We start from the raw sequence: 22,206 nt of genomic DNA, 5'->3' as shown, positions 1-22,206 counted from the left end.
TCCACACAGCAGCACAAATGTGAGTTCTGGTTCTTTCACTTAAAAAATAGCTTGTTTGGCACTCCATACAAATGTTTCTGATCTTCTGGAGATCATCTTGATTGCACAAGTCTTGCACTGAGTCTCTGCCATTTGAATGGCTATGGGAAATGTGCTGTGATGCCCAGTTGGTGAAGTCACACTCATGCAGCAGCCAGTTAGAATCTGAAATGTTAATTTCCAAAATATAAAAATTGCATTAAGAAGTGAAAGTGTAATGAAATTTTCAGTCGGGTAACATCATTTAGTCCCTGTCTCAAATTCAAGTCATGAGGTTTGGAAAGGTCTTTTAAGTGTGTATTACTGGAGTCTTTTTCTTTAAAAAGTCTATGATGTCTGAGTCGGTGTCTGTCCCTCTGTGTAAACTCCAGGCACAGAAATACACTTGGACACAAAGAAGTAAACTGTAAACTCCTCTGTGTATAGTAAAGATGTTTCTGAATTTGCTTGCTTCCTACATGCCTTCACATTCTAACAGTATTCATCAAATCTTAAAAAGCCTATCCACTCACCAGTCACTTTATAAGTCATACCTTGCTAGTACCTGGTTAGACCCCTGTGCCTTCAGAACTACCTTAATGCAAAGATTCCTCTGAGATTTAGGTCCATATTTTGATGACAGCGTCGCGCAGTGGCTGCAGATTTATCGGTTGCACATCCACAATGTGAATTTCTTGTTCCACCACATCCCAAAACTCTGGTGACTGTGGAGGCTATTTGAGTACAGAGAACTTACCCATCCGAAATGGATAAAATCTTTACACTGTGGTCATAAAGTGATGGACATGATCAGCAACAATGCTCAGGTAGGCTTTGTGGTCTTCTCCTTTAGGTAATCTGCTTCAAGGTGTCATGCGTGCGGAGATGCACTTCTGGATACCTCGGCTGCAACAGCTGTTTGAGTCATTGTTGCCCTTCTATCAGCTGGAATAGTCTGGCGTTCCTCCGCTGACATCAACAAGTTCCAGAGAACTACCACTAACTGGATATTTTCTCTTTCTTGGCCCATTCTCTATAAACCATAGAGATGGTTGTTTTGGAAAATCTCAGTAGCTCCGCAGTTTCTACATACTCAGACCAGTCCGTCTGGCGCTAACAATCATGCCGCATGCAAAGTCACTTAAAATGACCTTTCTTTCCCATTGCGGTGGTATGGTTTGAACTTAAGGTCATCTTGACCATGTTAACATGTGTAAATTCATTGAGTTGCTGCAGTGTGGTTGCTTTAAGGAACATGTTGATCAAGCCTGGGTCTTAAACTGGTTTAAAAAAAAATCATTATTTAGTTTAAAACGATTAATAAAGTGTTGGAAATCTTTAATAAAGCGTTTATAAATGATTATATTAAACTGTTATTTACAGATTTCGCCCAAAGCCGCTCGCCTTAGTCACATGACCTCGACAACACCCAGTTATTCGTTCATTTCACCGTCACATGGCCGGAAGTTTTAAATGAAGCGGTTTGGGGAGTAGCTTTGAAATGAAAACAAGTGCTGTTTGCTCTCTTCCAGGCTTTTTAGTTAACAAAAACCTCTATAGCGCCACATATAGTTTTAAATGAATGAGAATAAACTCTTCGGCGGCCCCTGTAAACGATGAGGCAGAAAATTAAACAGTTAATTCATCAAATATGGGTAAGTATAGAGGTGCTAGCATAAGTGGCTAGCTGTTTCACTCCATACCTTTTGTGGCATGATTTGTCAAACATCTGTGCCACATATAACTATTTCCATTTGTCTCAGTGTGCATGTAATTATAGCATCGCTGTTTTTATTTGAATACAGAATTACCCGCGCAAAATTTACTTACATGCAAATTAAACTTTTTCCCTCCATCGTTTCACATCAGTGGATCCAGCTTAAACTAGTTGTCTTTTTTGCAGGGTGATCGTAAAAGCCTCTTATTGCGAAGAAAAATACAGTATAATGGATGACTCGGACCAGGATTTTGAAGATTTCAGCCCGAAGCGTCTAAGACGAGTCCGCAAGAAACCAGGTGAAGCCAGACAGGCGAGGAAAGCAGAGAGGCAGACCTCCAGTCAAGCGAGCGAAGAGGATAAGAGAAGGAGAAATAACAAAAAAGCTGTTAACTCTATCAAAAGGCTATCTTGGACCCAGCCTGCTGCTGCTGCTGGTGATGGTGCTGGCGATGATGGTGGAGGAGAAAAGCGTGTGGTCAATGGAGAGGTTGGACATCAGTCAGGGGATGCTCGGCCATCAGCTGAGCCTTTAAAGGAAGCAGGGCCAAGTCCTCAAAGCGGCCTAAGAGCGAAAGACAAAGTGCTCCTGAGGATGAAGCAGTTCAAGAGAGATAGTCCACAGAAGATGGTGCACAAAACCCACATCCAACCAGCAAACCACGAGAGCAACTGTACTCCTTTTACACTGCAAAAAAATCAGGGTGAGATGACATGATCCTCTCCAGTCTACTGCATCCCTTACTTTGATGTGCTCTCTTTTCCTGCTCAGTTTTGTTTTTTCATTAGTTATATTTCTGTTGTGTTTGTGTTCAGTTTAGGTTCAGGCAGTTTAGAGTGGGTTAGTTTTTAATGTAGTTAAAACTAATGTAGTAGTTTTAAATGTTTAGCTTTGGTTTTTATTAGATTCAGTTTTCATTTGTTATCTAATGGGAAGAATTAACAGACAACAATAATAAAAATCCAGCCAAGGAGACATCTCTCTGCTCTCTGGATTAACAGATGCACAAGAGTCTGATCAAACTGGCTGCAATAACAAATTTGATCAAACTGACAAAATCTAAAGACATTTGCTTTACATTCTTATTTTATTTTTACTTAGTCTAGATTTTGTTTTTATATTACATAATTAAAAGGTTATTTTCACACCAAGTTATAGCTTTTAGTTCAGTTTTACTTAACTATAATAAGCATACAACTACTTTCTTATGCTTATCCAATTCAGGTTTGTGGGGTTGAAGCTGTTTCCATCTGTTATAGGGTGAGAGACAGGGTACACCGTGAACAGTAGAGGTAGTAATGGTGAATGAATTTAAATACCTGAGTTCAGCCATTGAAAGCAATGAGCAGTGCACAAAAGAGGTGAAGAAGACAGAGTTGACAGGGTGGAGTGTTTGAAAGTGAGTGTCCGGGGTGATTTATGACACAAGGATAGTATTAATGTGCCTGACAGTCTAAACAGGGCAAAAGCAACAACAATATGAAGACAATGGTAGACCTTATAAACACTGTAATATTTTGTGTAGGGTTTTCTGTGTCTGTATTGATCCAAGACATACTTTTTTCCGAATTTTACACTTTAAATTTGAGTCATGATATTTCAGTATAGGCCATATAGAATTTACCTTCATAAACTGTAGACATTTGACAAACTACTATCAACCTGTTACCCAGGGACTGGGTTCTATCGCTGAAAAATAGGAAATGTGGCCCATACCTTTTCCTTAATTTGAAATCCTGTTTTCTGAAATGTTGCTGTGTTATTCTTGCTATCCCTCACTTTAACCCGTATATTTCTCTGTCTCCGGTCTGTTCGCAGATACTCCAGATACCTTCAGCTCTGCTCTTCCTCCAGAGCCTCAAGACAACGATGAGGCTCTTGCTCTGCAGCTGCAGCAGGAGCTGGACAGAGAGGCAGCGCAGGCCCAGATTGTGGACTTGGAGGATGGAGGGCTTTTCTTCTGTCAGATTTGCCACAGAGACTTAACACACATGACAGCAGAGGGTCGCACACAGCATCTTAACAGGTCTGAGGATTTTGATTGCATTTTAGACGATAGCTTTAAATACTAGTGGGCACACAGGGAGGCTTAATGACATTAAAAAGTCTGTCTTCACTGTTAAAGCACTGTAAGAGACTGTTTATTGGACAAGTAACCTCCATGTGGAGTTCAAGGATTCCACTCAGTGAGTGCACCAAGTTGCATTTAAATGATTTGTCGGAAAATAAAACAATAACTTTTCTAATTTTCAGGTCATAGCTTCATAAAGTATAATGACAAACATCTGATTAAAATAATGAAATCCTGAGGTTATAAGAGTTTTCCACAAATAAAGTCCACAAATAAAAAAATCATCCTCAGTTTTTGTGTTTTAGAAAATGCTTGATTTTTTTTTTTTGCAAATACATGAACTTTTACCTAAAGTGTCTCTCTGAATTATCAAAATATATATATTTTTTCATTTTTGTCAAAAATCTCTCTGTACAGGTGTTTGGATGAGAGTGAAAAGAGTGGCCCTGCGGCTCCTCCACCTCCTCCTCCACCACCTTCTGGTGTTCCTGATTGTCCCATCTGTGGTAAGAAGTTCAAGTCCCAGAAGAGCCGCTCGGTCCACTTGAAGCGCTGTTCTTCAGATATGGACGTCTCCCCAGCTGTGCTGATACAGGCTCTGCAGAGACAAGCTGAGGAAACCCAGAGTGCTGCCACTGCTAATTTACTGTAAGTCAGACGATAACTTTGTTGCATAACTAAAAGATAGATGACATCTAACTCTAGCCATTGTCTTCTTCAGCATTCAAGCTGTGGGCACCAAAAGGAAAGGCCCAATCAAGCCAGGCCTGCCAGCACGGAAGAAGCCCAAGAAAAAGCCCGAACCCCTGGATGAAGAGACCATGGTGGCTCTGGCTCTGTCTTCCTCCCTGCTGGAACAAAAGAAGGAGGAAGAGAGGGAGTATCAAACAAAGACTGGCACCTCCCACACGTCAGTGACTCAAGATCTGAAGTGGAGGCCAGACGCAGGTATCTGTGTTTTTCAAAACGCAGGGAGAGGGGAGAAGATAAATAAAGATAGATAAAACCCGAGTACCAAGAAAATTTTTTGTAAAAATGTTTCTAGTTCTAGAGACATGTTTCTAGGTTTGCATACCTGTTGCCCTTTTAAAGCCATGCAGCAGTGTATATGTGACTGTCTATTGGATATTTAATAACTAAAATAAATGAATACTACTCTAATACTACTTTTAGGTTACATTAAGTTATTTTTTACTCAAATTTAATGAGGACTTTTTCAAATAGCGGCAGCACCTAAATCCTCTGCTCCCCTCGTGCAGGTAAAGGTCGTGGAAAGAGAAAAAAAGGAGTCGTCCCTCGCCCTCCTCCATTACTTCTCATTCAGGATGCTGAGGGGGCACTGAGGAGGTTGCAGGAACGTGTTTCTGCTCTTCTCCTGCGCAGCCCTCCCGACTCTCCTCCCACCCCACCTCGCAGCCCCAGCACTCTGCATAGCTGGAGCGGTGCTGCCCCCCTCTGGGAGAAAAGCCGACTGCTTGACGGAGACTCCACCTGTCTGTCTGATTTCTACGTTCCGGAGCTCAGGGAGTTCTTCACACCCTGGGTATCAGCAATGGTGAGAGAAACCAAAGACATGTTTACTTTTTATTGTGTTATTCATCTCAGTTTTGAACTAAGTGAAGGTTTTAATTAATCAGACTGAATGGAAGCTTCTCTTTTGTTCATTTGTTTTAAATGAACAAAAGATGCAGCAGATACAACTTTAAGCACAGACAAAACTGTTGAGAGAAAAATGTTGTGTTTTGGAATCAGTAATGGGTTCCAGTGGATCCTCACACCCCCACACAGTTCTTTTTACCACCCTGGAAATGGAAATGGATTTACCTAGCACTTGTCTAGGCTTACTAACCTGGTTACATTTAGCCATATGTTCACAGTGCTTTATTCTGTACTGTCCATGAACGATGTAGAATAAACAGTTAACGTAACATGCACTAACATTGCTACTGGAGGAAACCTGCAGGAAACTAATGCAGGCATGTGGAGAACATCCAAACTCAGAAAGACTCCAGCTGAGCAGAGACTGGAACCTTCTTGCTGTGAAGTGGTGGTGTTAAACGCTGCACCACTTTGCCACCTAACAGTTAATCTCAAAACTGAAATTTATATAATAAATATTTGCTACGTGACAAGAAAACTGATTGAGACATGAACCTTTCACAGATGAACACAGATTTAGTTGTTTCAACCAAATTTCATACTGAGAAGAGTGTGATCTTCAATGTCTTACAATATCTGACCAAAAAATCCTCCACTTCTAGACTGATGCAGCCTCAGAAGGCTCCAGCGACAAGCCTGAGTCTTGTGTTCAACCTGTGGGTGGAGGAACTCCCACCACTGCGTTCAGGACCTCCATCCTACCGTCCTCTGCCAAGACTGCTTCCTGCTCCCCAGCTCCCTCCACGCCCGGCACAGGGCAGCTCTCAGTGAGCAGTCAGGTTCTTCGAGACCTGATGGACCTGGCTGACGAAGGCATGACACTCACACAGTATGGATACACAGCCAAAGGTAAAACACACAGACAAAACATCCTAAAACATTTTTTTATTTAAAGTGGAGCAGCATTAAATGTGAAAATTGTACCAATAAGTTAACTGACAGTTTGATATTTTATATTATATAAAATGATGATGTTATTACCTGTAGAGTTTAATTTGAACATTTAAATAAAAGGCAAAGCGCCTAAAATATGTGTGAACACATCACATACACACCTTTGTACACTTTCTTCTGTTCTTGCTGTGCATGTTGAAGAAAAACTAAAACTGCGGGTGTTGGTGATATAAGTTTTATAAACATTTTAACATTGTGCTAAACATGAGGCTAAACTATTTAACCTTTTTTTTGCAGACAACGCCAGCAAGAGCGGCTTCATCCAGGAGGAATCAGAGGAGCAGGCTGACCTCTGTGCCAGTGGCTTCCTGCCAGAAAGAGCCCACACGCATGCTGAGGAAAGACATAGCCAAGCGATGACAGCAGCTGAGCAACCAAGGGAAAAAGTTGGAGACAGCCACCAATCAGTAAGATGTTTTTAACATTTCTATTACGTTCATTAATTTCATCTAACCAAATCTTTTAAGCACCATTTTTGTAGGACCGCTTTATTTTCTTCAGTTAGATCTGTAGTAAGGTCCCTAGATGTTTTCAGGCCAAGTTTAATCTGAACCTCTTGTTCTGGAGTGTAAACAAGGTTTTTTTGTAAAAAGCTGTCAAATATAAAGAATCACCTCCAGATATTTTATTTGAGAGAACAGTCATACGGCTACTTGTCCTACTACTGGTCAGTCAGTTGTCCAATAAATTTTTAGCCACTGAAAATGGGGGTCTGTATAAAGTTGGCTGTAATTCCTAAACAGTTACTGCAATACCTTTGTCAACAACGCCATCTTCCTCATTCCTCAGATACATTTCACTGCGTGTTGTACTTGTATAACTATGCACGTGACAAATAAAGAATCTTGAATCTTGAAGTACTCTGACCACCTCTATAAAAGAAGTAGAAGTTTTGGCAGTTTACTGGTCTGGAGCATTCAATTGCGTTGACACAATGCCATCCTCAGGAATGGGGAGTGGATGTCCCAGCAGGCCTTCATCAATCCTCAGAGAAACTGCAGAAAACCCAAGTACATCTCAGACTCTACAGGAAGGAGTTTGCATGTGTAATGTTAGAGTTACATTAGGAAAAAGACTGAACAGGCATGGCTTATTTGGAGGGGCTACCACAAGAAAGTCTCTTATCTATAAAAAACAACATGGCAACACAGCTTAGTTTTGCAAAGATATAACCGAACAAACCACCAGACTTCTGAAACAGTTTCCTTCGGATAGACCTTCGGACGACCACACGACCTGGGCACCTTGCAGTCATTGATTTGACCATAAACTCATCTGAATAACAAAGTATTGTAGAGTCAAATTTGAGCCCATCTCTCTTGCTCAAACTGGGTCATGCAGCAGGACAGTGATGCAAATCTGCTAAAAAAAGAGTCAAGGTGTTGCAGTTGGCCCAAAATTCAAATCTCAACCTGATTTAAGTGCTGTGGCAGGAACTTGCCAACTAATTCCCACAAACCTTAATGAACAGATGCAATGTTGTAAAGAAGAGTGGGACAAAATTCCTCCACAGTGATTCGAGACAGAGACACTGATATAGTCACACATATGAAAGAATTATTTCAGTTTATTACTGGTAGATATGCTTCTATGGCCTCCTGAGTCATGGGGTGTAATTAGTTTTTCATATGGTTCCACAGAGTCCTATAAAAACGTTCTTTTTCACATGACTCATGATGTCATGTTTATAAACGATGTCATCATTTATAAACTTTCCAGCAATGCACAACTTGGCTCAGCACCAGTCCGCCCAGCTGTGATGCAAACCGTTCTGCATGCTGCAGGCTAACTTTGTGATGACACAGTTTTTAAATTACCTCAATTCATCGTGTTCTGTTAAAGCAATAATTATAATAGAATAAATATCAGGACCTAAATAACATGTTAACTGATGTCATTGTATTTTGATGGTTTCCCCCTGTAGGTGGCGCTGTCAACATTGGCGTCAGACCTGAGCAGCATGGTGAACAACCCTCAACTCAGTGATGTCCAGCTCCAGGTGGACAGTGGAGAAGTCTTCTTTGCACATTCCTTCATGGTGTACGCTCGCTGCCCCCTGCTGGCAGAAATGGTAAATCACTTATTACTGTGTTGCACATCAAAGTTCTGCTGATGTGCAACACCAGGGACGCATTATTATGCATATTGTTCTGTCATGTTTTGCAAGTATGAAATATAATCTAATTAGTGTAAAAATTGAAGTAAGTAGTATAAATAATAATAGTATAATTGTAAGAGGTAATTAAAGGTCTACACTGATGCATACAGTAGTGTGCGATGCTGCAGATTGAGATTTTCTGTTGGATATCAGTTTGGTTGAAAGAATAAGCCGTGTGAATGTGATTTATTTCAACGCTGTAAAAACTAATTGGGAATTTTGTTTTGTTTGAAGTTGTTTATTTAGTTTTATTTAGTTATTTAGTTTTAATTAATTCAGCTTTTTCAGAGTCTATTTGTCTTCTGCTTCTGTCACAGATGCACGAAAGTGGTTTCGGGGTGCAGGAGGAAGGCGTGCCTCCTGCTCAGAGGGTGTTGATCAGCGACGTCCCGGCCCAAGCAGTGTTTGCTGTGCTACAGTATCTCTACACAGCCCACTGTTCCTTACCGGCATCGCTGCAGCCTCATGTGCTGGAGCTGGCACAAAGGTACCAGGAGATGGAGGACGTAAAGTCCAAAGCACAAAATACAAAGCAAAAGTTCATGCGTGCAGCAGTGGCATAAATACATGCAGACTGAAAATGAGAGAGAAACAAAAAAAAGAATGCCGCTTGGAGTTCCCCTAGTAGCCCGGGGCAATAGTGTCATAACAATGGGGTGGTTCAGGGTCAACTGAACCAGCAATTAGTGCATGGCTTATTAAAGAGGGAAGTTTTAATGCCAAAACTTAAAACTAGAGAGGATGTCTGCTCCCACAAAAAAACTCAAATGCCTTAAACAGTTGATATTTCATCATATAAACCAGGACCTTGTTTGTTGTCTAGCTTTGTTCTTTAAACAGAGCTGGTTCTCGTAATTGCACATAAATTAGAAGCCCAGATGTTTGTAAACATGTACACATGGGAAACATCTGGAGAATGCAGTCAGGATGTGGTTCGCAGTTGTTCTTTCTCACATGTAGGACACACGAGGAGACAGCGTACATGTGAGAGAGCATGTTGGAAGCTGGCAGATTAACTGTCTGATGTGACTGAGTCAGATATTTGAGTTCTCTCATACAGCTGCTTTACATAAGCTGAGAAAGGTTCAGGGCTCCAATGCATGTGTGAAAAGAACTTCTGTAAAGAGTTTCCATTTTTTAAAATCAAACATTAATATGATATAAAAAACAATACTTAAAAAAGTATTATTCTTTTTGACATTTTCTGAATTTCATGTAAGAATTTGATGTTATTGTGAAAGCTTCTTTCTTTTCTCTTTCCTGTTTCAGGTTTGACTTGCAGGAGCTACAACAGCTTTGTCATCTTGGGCAAGAGGAGACTCTGAGAGACGAGGGCAACTACTTAACCCAGGAGGAGCAAACAGACCAGGCCTTCATCGAGCTCCTCCGCTCCATGTGGAACGAAGACGATGCTGACGGTGACGACGGGGAAGATTCGGACAGAGGAAGAGATGAAGACCTGGAAGGGGATCGTCAAGCTGATGAGGTCACGTCAGGCGATAGAGAGATTCACGAGGAGAAAGTGAATGAGGAAGAGCTGGAGGAGATCTATGAGTTTGCGTCCACGCAGAGAAAAAGGGAGGAGGAGAAGGACTCGGAGGAGGAGGAGGAGGCGCTAGATGAGGAAGAAGATGGAGAAACTAAAAAAAGCTTAAGTGACAAAAAACTGCAACCTGACTTTCAACGTGAGCCCGACCCCAGCCTGGATCGCAGCTACAGCCGTCTCTTCTCAGACTCGTGGGGGGTCTACGAGGAAGCAGAGCCTTCCTCCTTAGCTTCTACCTCTGGTCTGCCAAAGGTGCACCTTTCTCAGCAGTCCCCCTGTAAACCATCATATGAATTTTCAGGGAGAGCTTTGCTTCAGTCTTCAGCAAGTGTAGTTAGTGATCCTTCCATCAGTCCTCCACCAGGGACATCCAACTTGCCGGTCCCAGGTGTGTCCCCTGGACAAGTAGGTCACGTGGGTGGCAGTGGAGACAAGGGAAAAAATGCAGTTGAATTGAAAATGCCCAAGGAAGATGTATTGGAAGACATGAAGCGAGAAAGCCAAGGTCCTTATAGTATTTGCACCCCTCATTCTCCTGATTCAGCTCAGATAAAAGACGAACCCGAGCTCATTGTTTTGTCAGACTCCAGTGAGGAAGATGTTGCTGTTCTTAGTTCCCGTAGCCCCTTACCACGTTCTCCCAGTTATACAGAAATCAAATCCAGGCACAACTCGGCACCCAAGGAACCAGCTTTGAATAAAGAGGCCAGTAGTTTGGGGCACAGTGCTGGTGATCAATTAGACTGTTCTCCAGAAGTTTCCTGGCTGATCCCGTCCACACCTGTCCGCCCTGGCAGCGGCACCAGGAGCAGCTCCACTCAGACCAGAAGCAGCATGTGCAGGACACAGCTGTTTCGGAGAAGTCAAACATCCCCATCATCACCCTCTGTTTTTTCTTCTCCTACTCTTAAGAGCAACCTTCACCCCTCCAACAGTCAAACCAAGGATTCTGCTGACACCGACCAAATGAAGGGCAATGTCTCCAGGTTGAAGATAGAAAGGAACTTCAGCTTTTCGCCAAAAAGAGAGAATAGTGAGGATTCAAGGAACGATAGAGAGAGGTTCAAAGTCCCCCTTCCTCAGCCTAAACTGTCAAATCTCTCAAGCTCGCCTCACCTTGATTCCCTCCAAGCTTCTTTAAAGCATGATATTCCTCTTCAACACCACCCCCAACCTTACAGCAGCACTCCCTTACAAACGGAGCTCCACCATTCCCCTATGCTTCTTGCTTCCTCCCTGCTTCACACTCATGCCAGTAAGCAGAACTCACCGGGTCAGAAAAGGGAGAGAGCACCATCAGATAGCCAAGAGAAAACAGACCTGGGGAGCTTTCACCTCTCCCCTTTGTCTGACCCTTCAGGCCCACGCTCTTCGTCTTCTCATAGTTTTGAAAGTTCACCGAGACACACCGTGTCCTCTAGTCAGAGTCAACGTTCTCTTAATTCCAGCATTTATGAAAAGAGGTTAAGAAATGAGAAGGAAGGAAGAGAGACAGATTCCAATCATACTGAAGAAATGTTCAATGAAGGACAGGAGGGAGAAATAAAAATAGAGGCAGATGTTGAAGAGTCTAGTTTTCGGCAGAGTTTCATGGCCATGGATGAGCCTCCCATAGCGTTCAATGATTCATGGGGACTCGACGTGTGTGTAGACGCTGATCCAGGATGCTTCAGTCTGAGGCTGGAGGACAGCGGACAGCGAGAAACAACCCAGTCATTAACCTCTCCCACCAGTCGACCTGAATCGTCCAGACACGGCAGCCAGTCTTTAAAACGCTGTGGTGGCGTGACTACCCCTTCCACACCTAAATGTCACAGTCCTCAGGTGCACGCAGGTCCCTCCATCACCACGTCCCCACCTAAAGCCAAATTGCTGACCACACCAGAGATTGACAACGGCCTCCTGGACTCCAAAATATGGGACAGCTGGGAAGAAGAAGAGGAGGAGGAACACCTTCCTCTCTCTAAGAGGGTGAACCCCTCAACTCATCATAAGACCCCAGGTAAGTATTTCAATTGTGTAATTTTGCTAGCATAAATATAAACTGCATATTACTAAATGATATTTATTTTAGCCTAAATCATAAAAAACATCCCAATAAGTATCAACAGGTAAGTAACCCTAACCCTATCAAGAAGTGTTCTTCCTCTAATACATAATTTATACTAGAAACTTGCTTCAGATTCTTCACTCTACCAGACAACCTGTGGCTGAAGTAGAAAGTTATTGTCTGTATTCACAGGGTTGTACCTGCTGTGATACACACGGTGTACTTTTGTGGTTGGGACGACAAGCCTGCACAGGGCTACACATACAATAAAAACCGAGCCAGGCTTAAAAACATGCTCATCTCCACCAAGACAGAAAGAATAGAATAGAATAGAATAGAATAAACCTTTATTATCCCAAAAATGAGAAATTTGAGTGTTACACAGCTCTTATAGCAAGAGAAATATAGACAAAGTAGTCCTATATACATAAGCAACTGACACATTCCAGAGCAATAAAATCACAAAAAGACAGATAATTATTATTATCGACCACAAGTTCTGAAACAACCTCCACAATTAATTCAGTTTGTTTTATTTAAAAAGCACCAAACAAAAAAAGTAAGCATCTCAAGGCACTTTATATTTTAAAGTCGAGACTCTGCTACATTAAAAACCAACAATGAGGCAATCCTTTAATGAGCACCAACTTCGTTAATTGTGAAAGAATGTTATATCTGAGCCTCATTTCAAGGTTAAAACCAAATTGACTGGTAAAAGTTTGAAGTATTGATTAAATTCAAGTGGAAAACGTGGAATAAATGTGTTTTTTGGCTTATTTGGCTTTTTCTTTTTTTTTGGCTTATTGCTTTATCAGGTTCATTTTATCTATAATGTTTAATATCACCAATTCATTCAAATGCTTTACAATTAGTATAACTTAATCTGTGCTTAAATAACTGATTTAGATTAGGAAAAAACAAAACCTGTTAGATATTATTGCGGGCTATTACAGATACATGTTTAATTTCCGTTGAATAAATAATTAGTTGGGATTTATTTAAAGGACTGCACACACTTGTCTTCTATTTATGAACTTCTAGTGTAGAAATTAGACTTTATGCCTAAACAGTGTCTATTTGCTTGTTTCATCAGTGTCGTCTCACAGCAAAAGGCGGCGCACCTTGGTGCCCATCACTCCCATGCCCCACTACTCTGACATGGACACGCCGGAGCTCAAGAACAAGCTCGACAGGTCAGTTGGTTCACTCTCATCCTCTCGTTAAAGATTAGATAAAGGCCAAGTTTGTTTTTTTTCCCCTCTAACTAATCACAGCGATTAAGTGAGGAATCTATCCGATTAGCTCCCCTGGTGTCACTGTCAACGCAGTCTGTCTGGCTCTGCTCGCTGTCAGGCTGTTTTCCTTCTGTCCATCTGTTAGTCCGTCTGTGCCTCACAAATGCCTTTAACTTTCGCCTCTGTGCAGGTTTGGCGTTCGGCCTTTACCGAAGCGCCAGATGATCCTAAAACTGAAGGAGATCCACCAATACACACACCAGCTGCTCAGCTCAGACTCTGAGGATGAGGCTCTAGTCTCAGGAGCCACAGCTCAGATGAAGCCCCCTGCCAGCAGGCCAGTGTCCTGCGCCCAGACTGTGAAGTTTAAAGAACCCCGAGCACCTGCTGATGTGTGCCCTGCGAAGCACAACGGTGATGAGGTGGCGGAGCCTCTGTCCAACTCACAGGGCTCCAACACCTCCTCAGCTGGAGCCAGTGAAGAATCTGAAAGGTACTCCACAGTGTGTAGATCATCTTAGGTGTTACATAACAGCACGCTTGATTATAGACTCAGTCAGTGGAGTCTGTTCTCCAGAAGCCATGTTTCTGATGGATTCAGAGTTGCTCGCCTGTGTGCACATGCACTAGTGTTGGTAACAAATCAAATGACATTAAAAGTTCACACCAAGTTATCTCTTGGCAGTCGTGTACATTCAGAAGATAAGTTTAAAGATGTGATTGTGAAGAGGAGGGTGTTAGACACCGGTACCCTCCTTCACAGCTGAATAGCACCAGTTTGTAACCTCCTATGGTCATTGTGTGTAATTTACTGTGCTGTTGCTTCAGAATGACACCAAAGTGTACATCTGTGTACATCACAACCCACAGCTATACGGAGGGTGCTTACATTTGTAGTGTCTTTAATAATTGAGCTCTCGAATGGTTTTTTTTCTAGCTGGGAAAAAAACAACAATGAATTTAGTCAGTAGTGAGTGCACATCTATAAAGTCAAGATAAACAACCTTTATGGATGAGATTCTTTGGGGAAATTTGAAATGTATAAAAATGTCATTTTTCCTCTTACCAGTGTGATTTAAAATACTTCATCTAATTATGTCCACTATTGAAAATTACATTAACAGAGTGGAGATAACAGCCATATAACAATGAGTCAAAGACATGTGATGTTAGCGCTCCTGAGAGAAAGAGCTTAAAATGCACAGAATGGGGAAAATTTTCAAAGGTGATGCTGATTATATGTGATATAAACTTTATCGGCAAATGTGTTGAACGCTACTATAAATTGCTTTTATATACTATGAAGCATTAATTCAAATTCACACATAGACATTCTGTATCATGAGCAGTGATATGAACTAGAATTTAAGGTAACTTGCCTGAATGCTGTTTTTGTACCAGGTAACAGATCAGTGTGTATAAAAGCACCACTACTCACCCGCTCAGTTCTCTTGGAAAATGGGATTACTTTAGTGACGCTTGGTGGTTGGATTAGTAGGACAATAGTATTCAGGGATCTTTAGCTTCCTTTAACACAATTACAGTGTTGCACAGAAAGAACAGGAGCAGTAATGCAGGAGAGAGAGAGAGGAAAAAAAACAACCTGCACACATCCATGAACTGAGTTTCTGGATCAGATAATTTAGCCAATATCAGGAGTTGCTTTTAGCCCATTTTACAGGTACAATTCCTCATGTCTGGGAGGTTAAAACTTGATTTCATTCATGTTTAGTGATTGATCACTTGGTGCCAACATGATCCCTTACCCGCCTGGCTGGAGTCAGACACAACCACACAACTACTGACATGTGGCTGCTTAGAGACATTTTGGAACCGTTGAAGTAGCTTTCCAGTACCAGCTGTTGTTTAGTGTGCGCACGTTTGACCCTCAGATATACAAGTTAGATGCCTGACACTTATTTTAAAAATCAGGCACTTAGTAGAGTGTATAAAATTAACCGCTTCCTTCTCATCAGGTCCAATCCAGAATTATGCATCTCGTCCGATGGCGACTCCGACAGCGATGGCGGGATTTCTGCCTCTCAAGCAGCGTCCCGGCTCCAGGATCGACTCAAAGCCGTGCGCTCCTTCATCTTGTCCGACTCCAAGCTGTACAGTCAGATCCTCCAGTACAAGCCTCTGGTTCTGTCTCAGCTTCAGGAGCAACTCAAAGCAGCGGGGATACGCCTAGGGGCCGCCAAGCTCATGGACTACCTGGACTCCCAGTGCATCACCTTCACCACAGCCAAGCCAGGCCACGCCGCACCGAGCTGCAGGCGGGTCAAGAGGACAGGCAAGGCGGGCAAAAGTAGGTGAAAGGGAGGCAAGCGAGGAAAGAGGCATTACAGTCGCACTTTTAAACTGACTGCAAGAATGATTTTATGTAGAAACTGAAAGATGGCAGATTTTATTTCTGTGCTTGGAATGTTTGTCTGAAAACCAAAAAGGCTACAAGAAAATCTAAATGATCAAGACAAAGACTGATTATTCCCAGGTGAGAACATCTTCAGTAAAAACAGGTTTATAACTATGTAAATATTAACACCGTTTCTCCAGGATCGGGTGTATTTTAAGTGTTTTTTCAAATGTTGCATTTATTAAGAAAATAAATCAGATTAATGACGGCTGTAGTGTGGGGTTTACAAATGGCTGCTTTAGCCCCCTTCAGACATGCACTCCTTCCTCCTGTTGCATCTTACACGGTGTCCAAAATGAGCACCCGGGTCACTTCTCCATAAAAGTCACGACAGAAATCTTAAGACAGAGTAACATTTACACATCAGCTCACGGAAGAACAGGTTGAACAGTTCTCAGCAGTACAGCGTGTCACATACAGTCTGCTCTTTGTTCTCTTATCCATTGTCACTAACATTAAAAAGTTGCCATCCACTAAGTTTATACTGATTATAGTCACTCTTTCCAATACTGTCACATGTCTGTCTGAATGACCAAACTGTCACTTTAACAACCAGTAAAGTTATGTCTGAAAAGGGCTTTTGATTTAAAAAATTTGTACAGCAAACCCACTTGTTGTAATAAGGTTGATATTACACTTTGTCAGCCCAGCGATACAAAGTTAATCTTCAGCGTGTTGTATTGCACAACAGTCAGGTGTTTTGTGTTGCAACAACAAAATATGAGCCAATTAAGCACAAAGTGCCATCTCACAGAAGTTGTAAAAAAACATTTTACGTTTTTTCTTTCCAAAGATTAACCAAGATGCTCACAGAGCTGAACACACTTGAGAAAGGAAGCAGGTTGTTGAACAGGGGAAGATCTCATAGCTTCTGATACATCATTCAAGTAGAGAGAGAGAGAGAGAGAGAGAGAAAGAGAGAAAGAAAGAGAGAGAAAGATCCGTTAGAGCAGCACAACATAAAGTCAATGCTGTCAAGAGTTCACAGTCAGGTCGCTGTGTTTGCATCGTTGTGCACTCAGGTTTCTCTACAGCAGTTGTGAAGCACGAGGCATCAAATCACATTCCAAATTAGACACAACGCTACAGATCCCGGAGACGGGCTCGCCTCCTTTCCACCCGTGTGGCGATCATCAAATACGGCAAGTTCCGGATGCATCGGCGCGGTGCATCTCCTCGTCCCGGCTCGATGCCTCATCCCCGTCATGAGAGGTTGGCAATGTTGGCAAGGAAGCGCTGAGCCCACCACTCCTCCAGGTCTATGGGCACAAAGTCTGCACAGAGGGGAGGACGGCAGGAGAGAGAAGAGACGGAAGCTTAACTTCAGATTGAATCAAATGAGCAAGTACGTTTTCTACACGTGAACAAAAGGTTACATTAACAGCTGAAGAACTCCAGCCTGCCTCTTTGATCGTTTCTTTGTCCTTCACTTGAATGGAGAGCTCCTTTTGTCACATGTTGTAAACTGAAAACAACAGCTTCCAAATGCAAATGTCAAACCTGGAATCAACTACAGATCTTTTAAGTGCTGCATAAAAACAGCTTTTGAGTAAGTACATCTGGCACCTTGAAAAAAGAAGACTGTATATTTTAAAAATGGATGTCATTCTTCAGTAGTTAATAATTTAACTATAGTAAACATACATTTTCATATGCATGTTTACTCTATGGAGAAATATGCATTCTTTGGCTAGCAAGAGTTTGCTCGCTGTTGCTAAGTGACACCAGTTATGAGAAAGTGCTGCACCAGAAACCTCCCAGTGACTGCTTTAGTTGGTAGCAGTTTAAATACCAACTCGCTGGAGAATACAGGTTCTTCCCCTACCAACAGGTGGTTGCCAAACCTAACCTCAGCTTTAATTTCTCAGATTTGAAGAGCTTTCAGTCTTCTTCAAAATAAAAAACAATCTAATAATAATAATAATATTTTTTCCTTCACATTCTAAAGAATTCAGGTTTAGAAACCAGTTTGGTTTAAGCTTTTCAGGGCAGCGATACACAAAGGAAAGCGGAAGAGACAGGTAGGTGTGTGCACTCCATTTGGCCGTCACGGCTGGTTTATCTGGAATAGCCAGGTTCTCAAATTAAAGGAGGTTAAAAATTAAAGCAATACTATTACAACAGTTGCCCTCTGCCTTGCATGCTGTTCATTCAGAGAGATGAAATTAAAGGCCCAGACATAATAAATGCATAGATTACAGGTTCAAAAGCTGAGCAGCTTAATGAGAAGGAAGAGGTTTATCTGTTAGGATGCCATAAAGACATATAGTAAGATTACATTAAATGAGTGTGGTCACGTTAGTTTCTAAATGACTGGAGGTAGTTTAAAAGTCATGGGAACTTACTCTTCATCGCAGCACTCGGGGTCTTCTCGGAGTACTGAACGGGCCCTTGGTTGTCAGCCAGCTCCCCTCTGCCGCCGTCCTCCAGCTTCTGCTCCACCTCCTGCCACACTGCAAACAGTCACACACGCGTGGAGTTGTAATTGCCATTTGGATGTTGGATGGATACACTAGTGTTTAAAATACAAATACTGTATTTTTTCCTGTAATCTCTGAACTCATGCAAAAAGACACTAAAAATAAAAATAAATCTTCAACCAGCAGCTGAGCTCAAGGGCACATCCACACAGCTCTGACCACTCTTTATCTAAATTCGTTTGAAGGCTGCAAACCTTGAGAGGACTGGTCTGGTAGGCGGATTGTGTTTATCAGTTGAGGGTGAAGGTTTTCCCACTTAATAATCAAGATAAATCTCAAGGTTTAGTCTCTGTGGACGAGTTTTCTGCTCACTTGGAGCACCAGTAGTCAGCCAAACATTTAATGTCTAATGGCTTTAAGGATTTTAAACAATAAACCAGTTGAATGTGTGCATATGGGTGCATAAAACGCTTTCTAATCATGTCTGCAGGTTACATTTGTTATAATTTTATTTTTTTGTGTGAACATGTTCAACTGTAAGAAAACGCAGCAGGTTTTCTCTCTTTGAACAACTCGACAGAGCGTGAGAGCGGTTCCTCCTTGTGTCTGAGCAGAGAGCAAAAGTGAAGCGCTGAACTTTGTGGTGTCCTTTTGTGACCACAGAGCAGTCTTTACTGGCAGCAGCCCAAGAGTAACACAGATAGCTGGCTCATGCCGATTCAGCTCCACAAATCATTCAATCCGAGCACGGCATGAAATACTGGCCGGCACAGAGGTATGCTGGATAATCTTCCAAGACAGGGGTGAATGGTGCAGGGCCTGGACTTAAATCATTGTTAGGGTTTACTGACTAGAAGCAACACTCGTCTGAGACCTACTGACAACTAGTTGAATTTTTGCAGTAGTTCAGTTGTATTTGTTTTAAAAAAGGTCATTAGTATGCAAAACTTTACAACACCCAACATTACTGAAAACTACCTTATAAAAAAAAGAATATATAATCTGAACCTAAGCACAAGAGGAGAATTCTCTCTTCCAGGATGGACAGACCAACATGGTAAAAATACAAACAGTAAATATTAAATTTTTGCAGATCCGTATATCCAAAGCTTCTTATGCAGAGGAGGATGTGTACTGCAGAAGATCATCTGATTTCCAAACTATGCCAGTTTGTATGATCAGCCTGTAATTGTTTCAACTTAAAGTGGACCTCTTATGCTCCCCCTCTATTTTCCATCATAAATAAGATGTTACAATAATGGCACGCTTATTTAAGATGACCAAAGTGTCCAAAAAGTGAGATCACTGATTGTACAAGCACCAAAAAGCTTGGGCTCTAAACTGCTTGGTTTCAGACAGAGTGGAAAGCCCCAGTATGATCCCCTCAGGCAGACAGCTCTGCCTCTGAGCATCTCAGGTCCACCACTTGCTGTGCAAACTTTTGTGAGAGGCCACCAAGGGGAAGTATTAAGAGGTCTTAAAAAGAAGAGGAACTGGAGGCTAAAATGATTTAAGAGATGAACTGAAGGGCTACACTAGTGCCCAGAACAGGCTGAAAAGGCTCATAAACTACGAATTATGCACAGCTACTCTAGTAACTAATACCGTGTCCCTCTTCAGATAAAGATCTCTGACTTTTTGTCTTGGAGGGCTCACTTTGCACTCTGACTTACATCAGCACCCATCTATTGGTCCCCTTATCCTCACCTTCGTATACAAATCTGACATTCTCCTCGTGTGCAGGAGTGAATCCCTCTGGTGGGCTCTCGGTCTTCTGTGCGGCTGCACTGTGGTACCGTTTCCCGTTGAGGCGATTGAACACGATCTTTGGAGGCGGAGAGCTACGGAGAAAACACAAGAGCTAATTGCAGAGGGGCGGCTTTTTGGATGAAGACAGTCACAGGAGTCAAGTTACAAAGTGAGAGTAAGTGTCTTATGTTCATTGAGCAGCTTGGATTACTTGGTGAAGGTGTGGCCACTTTGATTACGACAGGACAGAAATGACTTGGTTCTTACAGAACAACTTATCATGAGCAGGGTAAACATGAGCTGAAAAGGGCATACATTGCCTACTTTGTGTTTTCTTGGGGGGGGGTTATATAGTAGATTTAGACTTTAGGTTTGCACCAAGTCTTGCAAACTTTCACACAAGAAAGAAAATAAGTTTTCTTAGGGTGGTCATTGTTTTTCCTGGACATTTTGGAGACTGCAGCTTTGTATTGGTTAATCCACCTTATTTATCTCAGACCATTAGCTTAGTTTTACCATTTGTAGATAAAGTGTCAATCAAGAGTAGATTTAGACTTTCCTTTATATTAACACATTTGTACACCTTAATAAATCACAGCAGGAGAGGTGGGTTGGCCCCTCAGGTAGCAGAGCTCTGGGCTACACCATGCAGTGTCACACCTCAACAAATGGCGCCTCTGAGTGGCCCGAGAAACTCTGACGGGCCGCCAGAAAAGTTGTGTCCGATAATGGATCCAAGCCACGCCGACGTGTTATATGATCGCGCTCGCGGTCCACGTGGAAAGTATTTTGAGCTCGCGCTGCTCAAACAGCAGCATGCCCAAAGCAACCCTAAAAAAAGAAAGTAAACATTCAAACAAAAACACAAAGTAAACATACTCACTTTGACGTGAGCCAGGACGTCGGCTTCAGTTTCAAGTCGCCGAACTTGCTCTCGACCTGCTGAGTGTTACCTGCGGCAAAAACGGAAGAAACGGAAAAAAACAAACCAAAAACAAAAAAACAGAAGAATCGGAAAAATTACGCATTTGTAGGCTTGATGTAACCCAGCACTGAAACATTTCACCTCACGAAACAACCCCAAAACCTTCGCTTTCTTGAGCCAAAAGCAGCCTGATGTTACATTGCATCACGCCTTAGGTAAGGGCCACATTCACTCACCTGTCCTCCGTTGTGTAACGAGTTTGCTGGGACCTCTGGTGATTGTGTACATCATGTGAACGCCGATACCCTCGAGAAATTCTGCACTGCCCCTTCTCCTTAACTGTCGGCTTCAAGCATTGAACGCTGACTCTGAAACTTCCAGCTATTGTCCGGTCCTTCTGAGGCTGATTGTTGTCCGGGTCAGCTGCTCCACAGTCGGCCCGAGGCCTGCCACAGACTCGCTTCGACTTGTTGCCCGCTGTGTAGACCGCCCGCTGCAGCTCCTCTCCGGCAGGTGGTTCAGCTGAGATGAAACGACGTCCAGGACTCGTGCAATAGGTTGTGTGTAGGTCATTCAAGGAGAACGCAGTTCCACATGCCGGGGATCATTAATGGGAGGCGGGGGCAAGCTTCCTGACGTCCCTGGATTGTGACACTCCAAGCCGGACACTCCTACCCTCTCTCCTCTGCTGGTGCTCCGGAACCGACTGTACCACCTCTGATTTCTGACAGGTTACAAGGGCACTGCACACTTTATTCTCTTCAGGACTGAAAGCGAGCATGCTGGGCTAGCGTCAAGCAACTCCAAATGCAGAACAGGGCTTCCGCCTGAACATTTCAAAATAAAACTAATTTTGGAGCCCGTATCCAAGCCTACAGCTACTTTAAACTGAAGCACCATTTAAAATATGATAAGCACAATCTTGAGATGAAACCATATGTACTTTTATATCACATTAAAAACTACATAGTTATATACTATTGATTATCATGCAGCTACAAATACTATGCACTAAAACACTGATTAGCCACATTAAAAACCCAGCCTAGTGTTGTAAAGATCATCTAGGTCCCTTAATCTGCACCAAACAGAGCATGGACCTCTAGGGATATCCTCCTCTAGTGTCTGACTTCTTGTGGTCATTGGGCTCCTTTCATGTTCCATAAGCAGTTGTTTTCAAGAGTTCCCGTTTGTGTTTTGTCTTCTTCTCGTCAAACATCCCTCTAGAATTGGTTCTTCACTGAAAATGAGTGAAGGAGCTGCCACTATCCAAAAAAAGATCTACAA

The 22,206-nt window shown here is 42.4% G+C and overlaps 2 protein-coding genes across 2 annotated transcripts; one reads left to right on the top strand and one right to left on the bottom strand.

The window, feature by feature from the left end:
- Positions 1 to 1,468: 1,468 nt before the first annotated feature.
- Positions 1,469 to 16,435, top strand: slx4 (SLX4 structure-specific endonuclease subunit homolog (S. cerevisiae)). Its single transcript, XM_005454800.4, has 14 exons — positions 1,469 to 1,673; positions 1,922 to 2,439; positions 3,555 to 3,762; positions 4,225 to 4,455; positions 4,529 to 4,755; positions 5,067 to 5,362; positions 6,069 to 6,315; positions 6,658 to 6,827; positions 8,345 to 8,491; positions 8,896 to 9,065; positions 9,848 to 12,126; positions 13,268 to 13,367; positions 13,600 to 13,902; positions 15,386 to 16,435. The coding sequence occupies exons 2-14, from the start codon at positions 1,965 to 1,967 to the stop codon at positions 15,723 to 15,725; spliced, it is 5,193 nt and encodes a 1,730-aa protein (XP_005454857.1). The 5' UTR covers positions 1,469 to 1,673; positions 1,922 to 1,964; the 3' UTR covers positions 15,726 to 16,435.
- On the bottom strand, positions 15,984 to 21,747 carry mcrip2 (MAPK regulated corepressor interacting protein 2). The gene is made up of 5 exons (XM_003449968.5): positions 21,156 to 21,747; positions 20,878 to 20,947; positions 19,953 to 20,086; positions 18,171 to 18,278; positions 15,984 to 17,099 (listed from the first exon to the last, which is right to left on the bottom strand). Exons 1-5 carry the CDS (start codon positions 21,208 to 21,210, stop codon positions 17,029 to 17,031), a joined length of 438 nt encoding a protein of 145 aa, XP_003450016.1. The 5' UTR covers positions 21,211 to 21,747; the 3' UTR covers positions 15,984 to 17,028.
- Positions 21,748 to 22,206: the final 459 nt, after the last annotated feature.

This window comes from Oreochromis niloticus, linkage group LG6 (genome assembly GCF_001858045.2).
Source record: "Oreochromis niloticus isolate F11D_XX linkage group LG6, O_niloticus_UMD_NMBU, whole genome shotgun sequence".
NCBI lineage: Eukaryota > Metazoa > Chordata > Actinopteri > Cichliformes > Cichlidae > Oreochromis > Oreochromis niloticus.
This window is presented reverse-complemented; position numbering and strand designations above follow the sequence as displayed.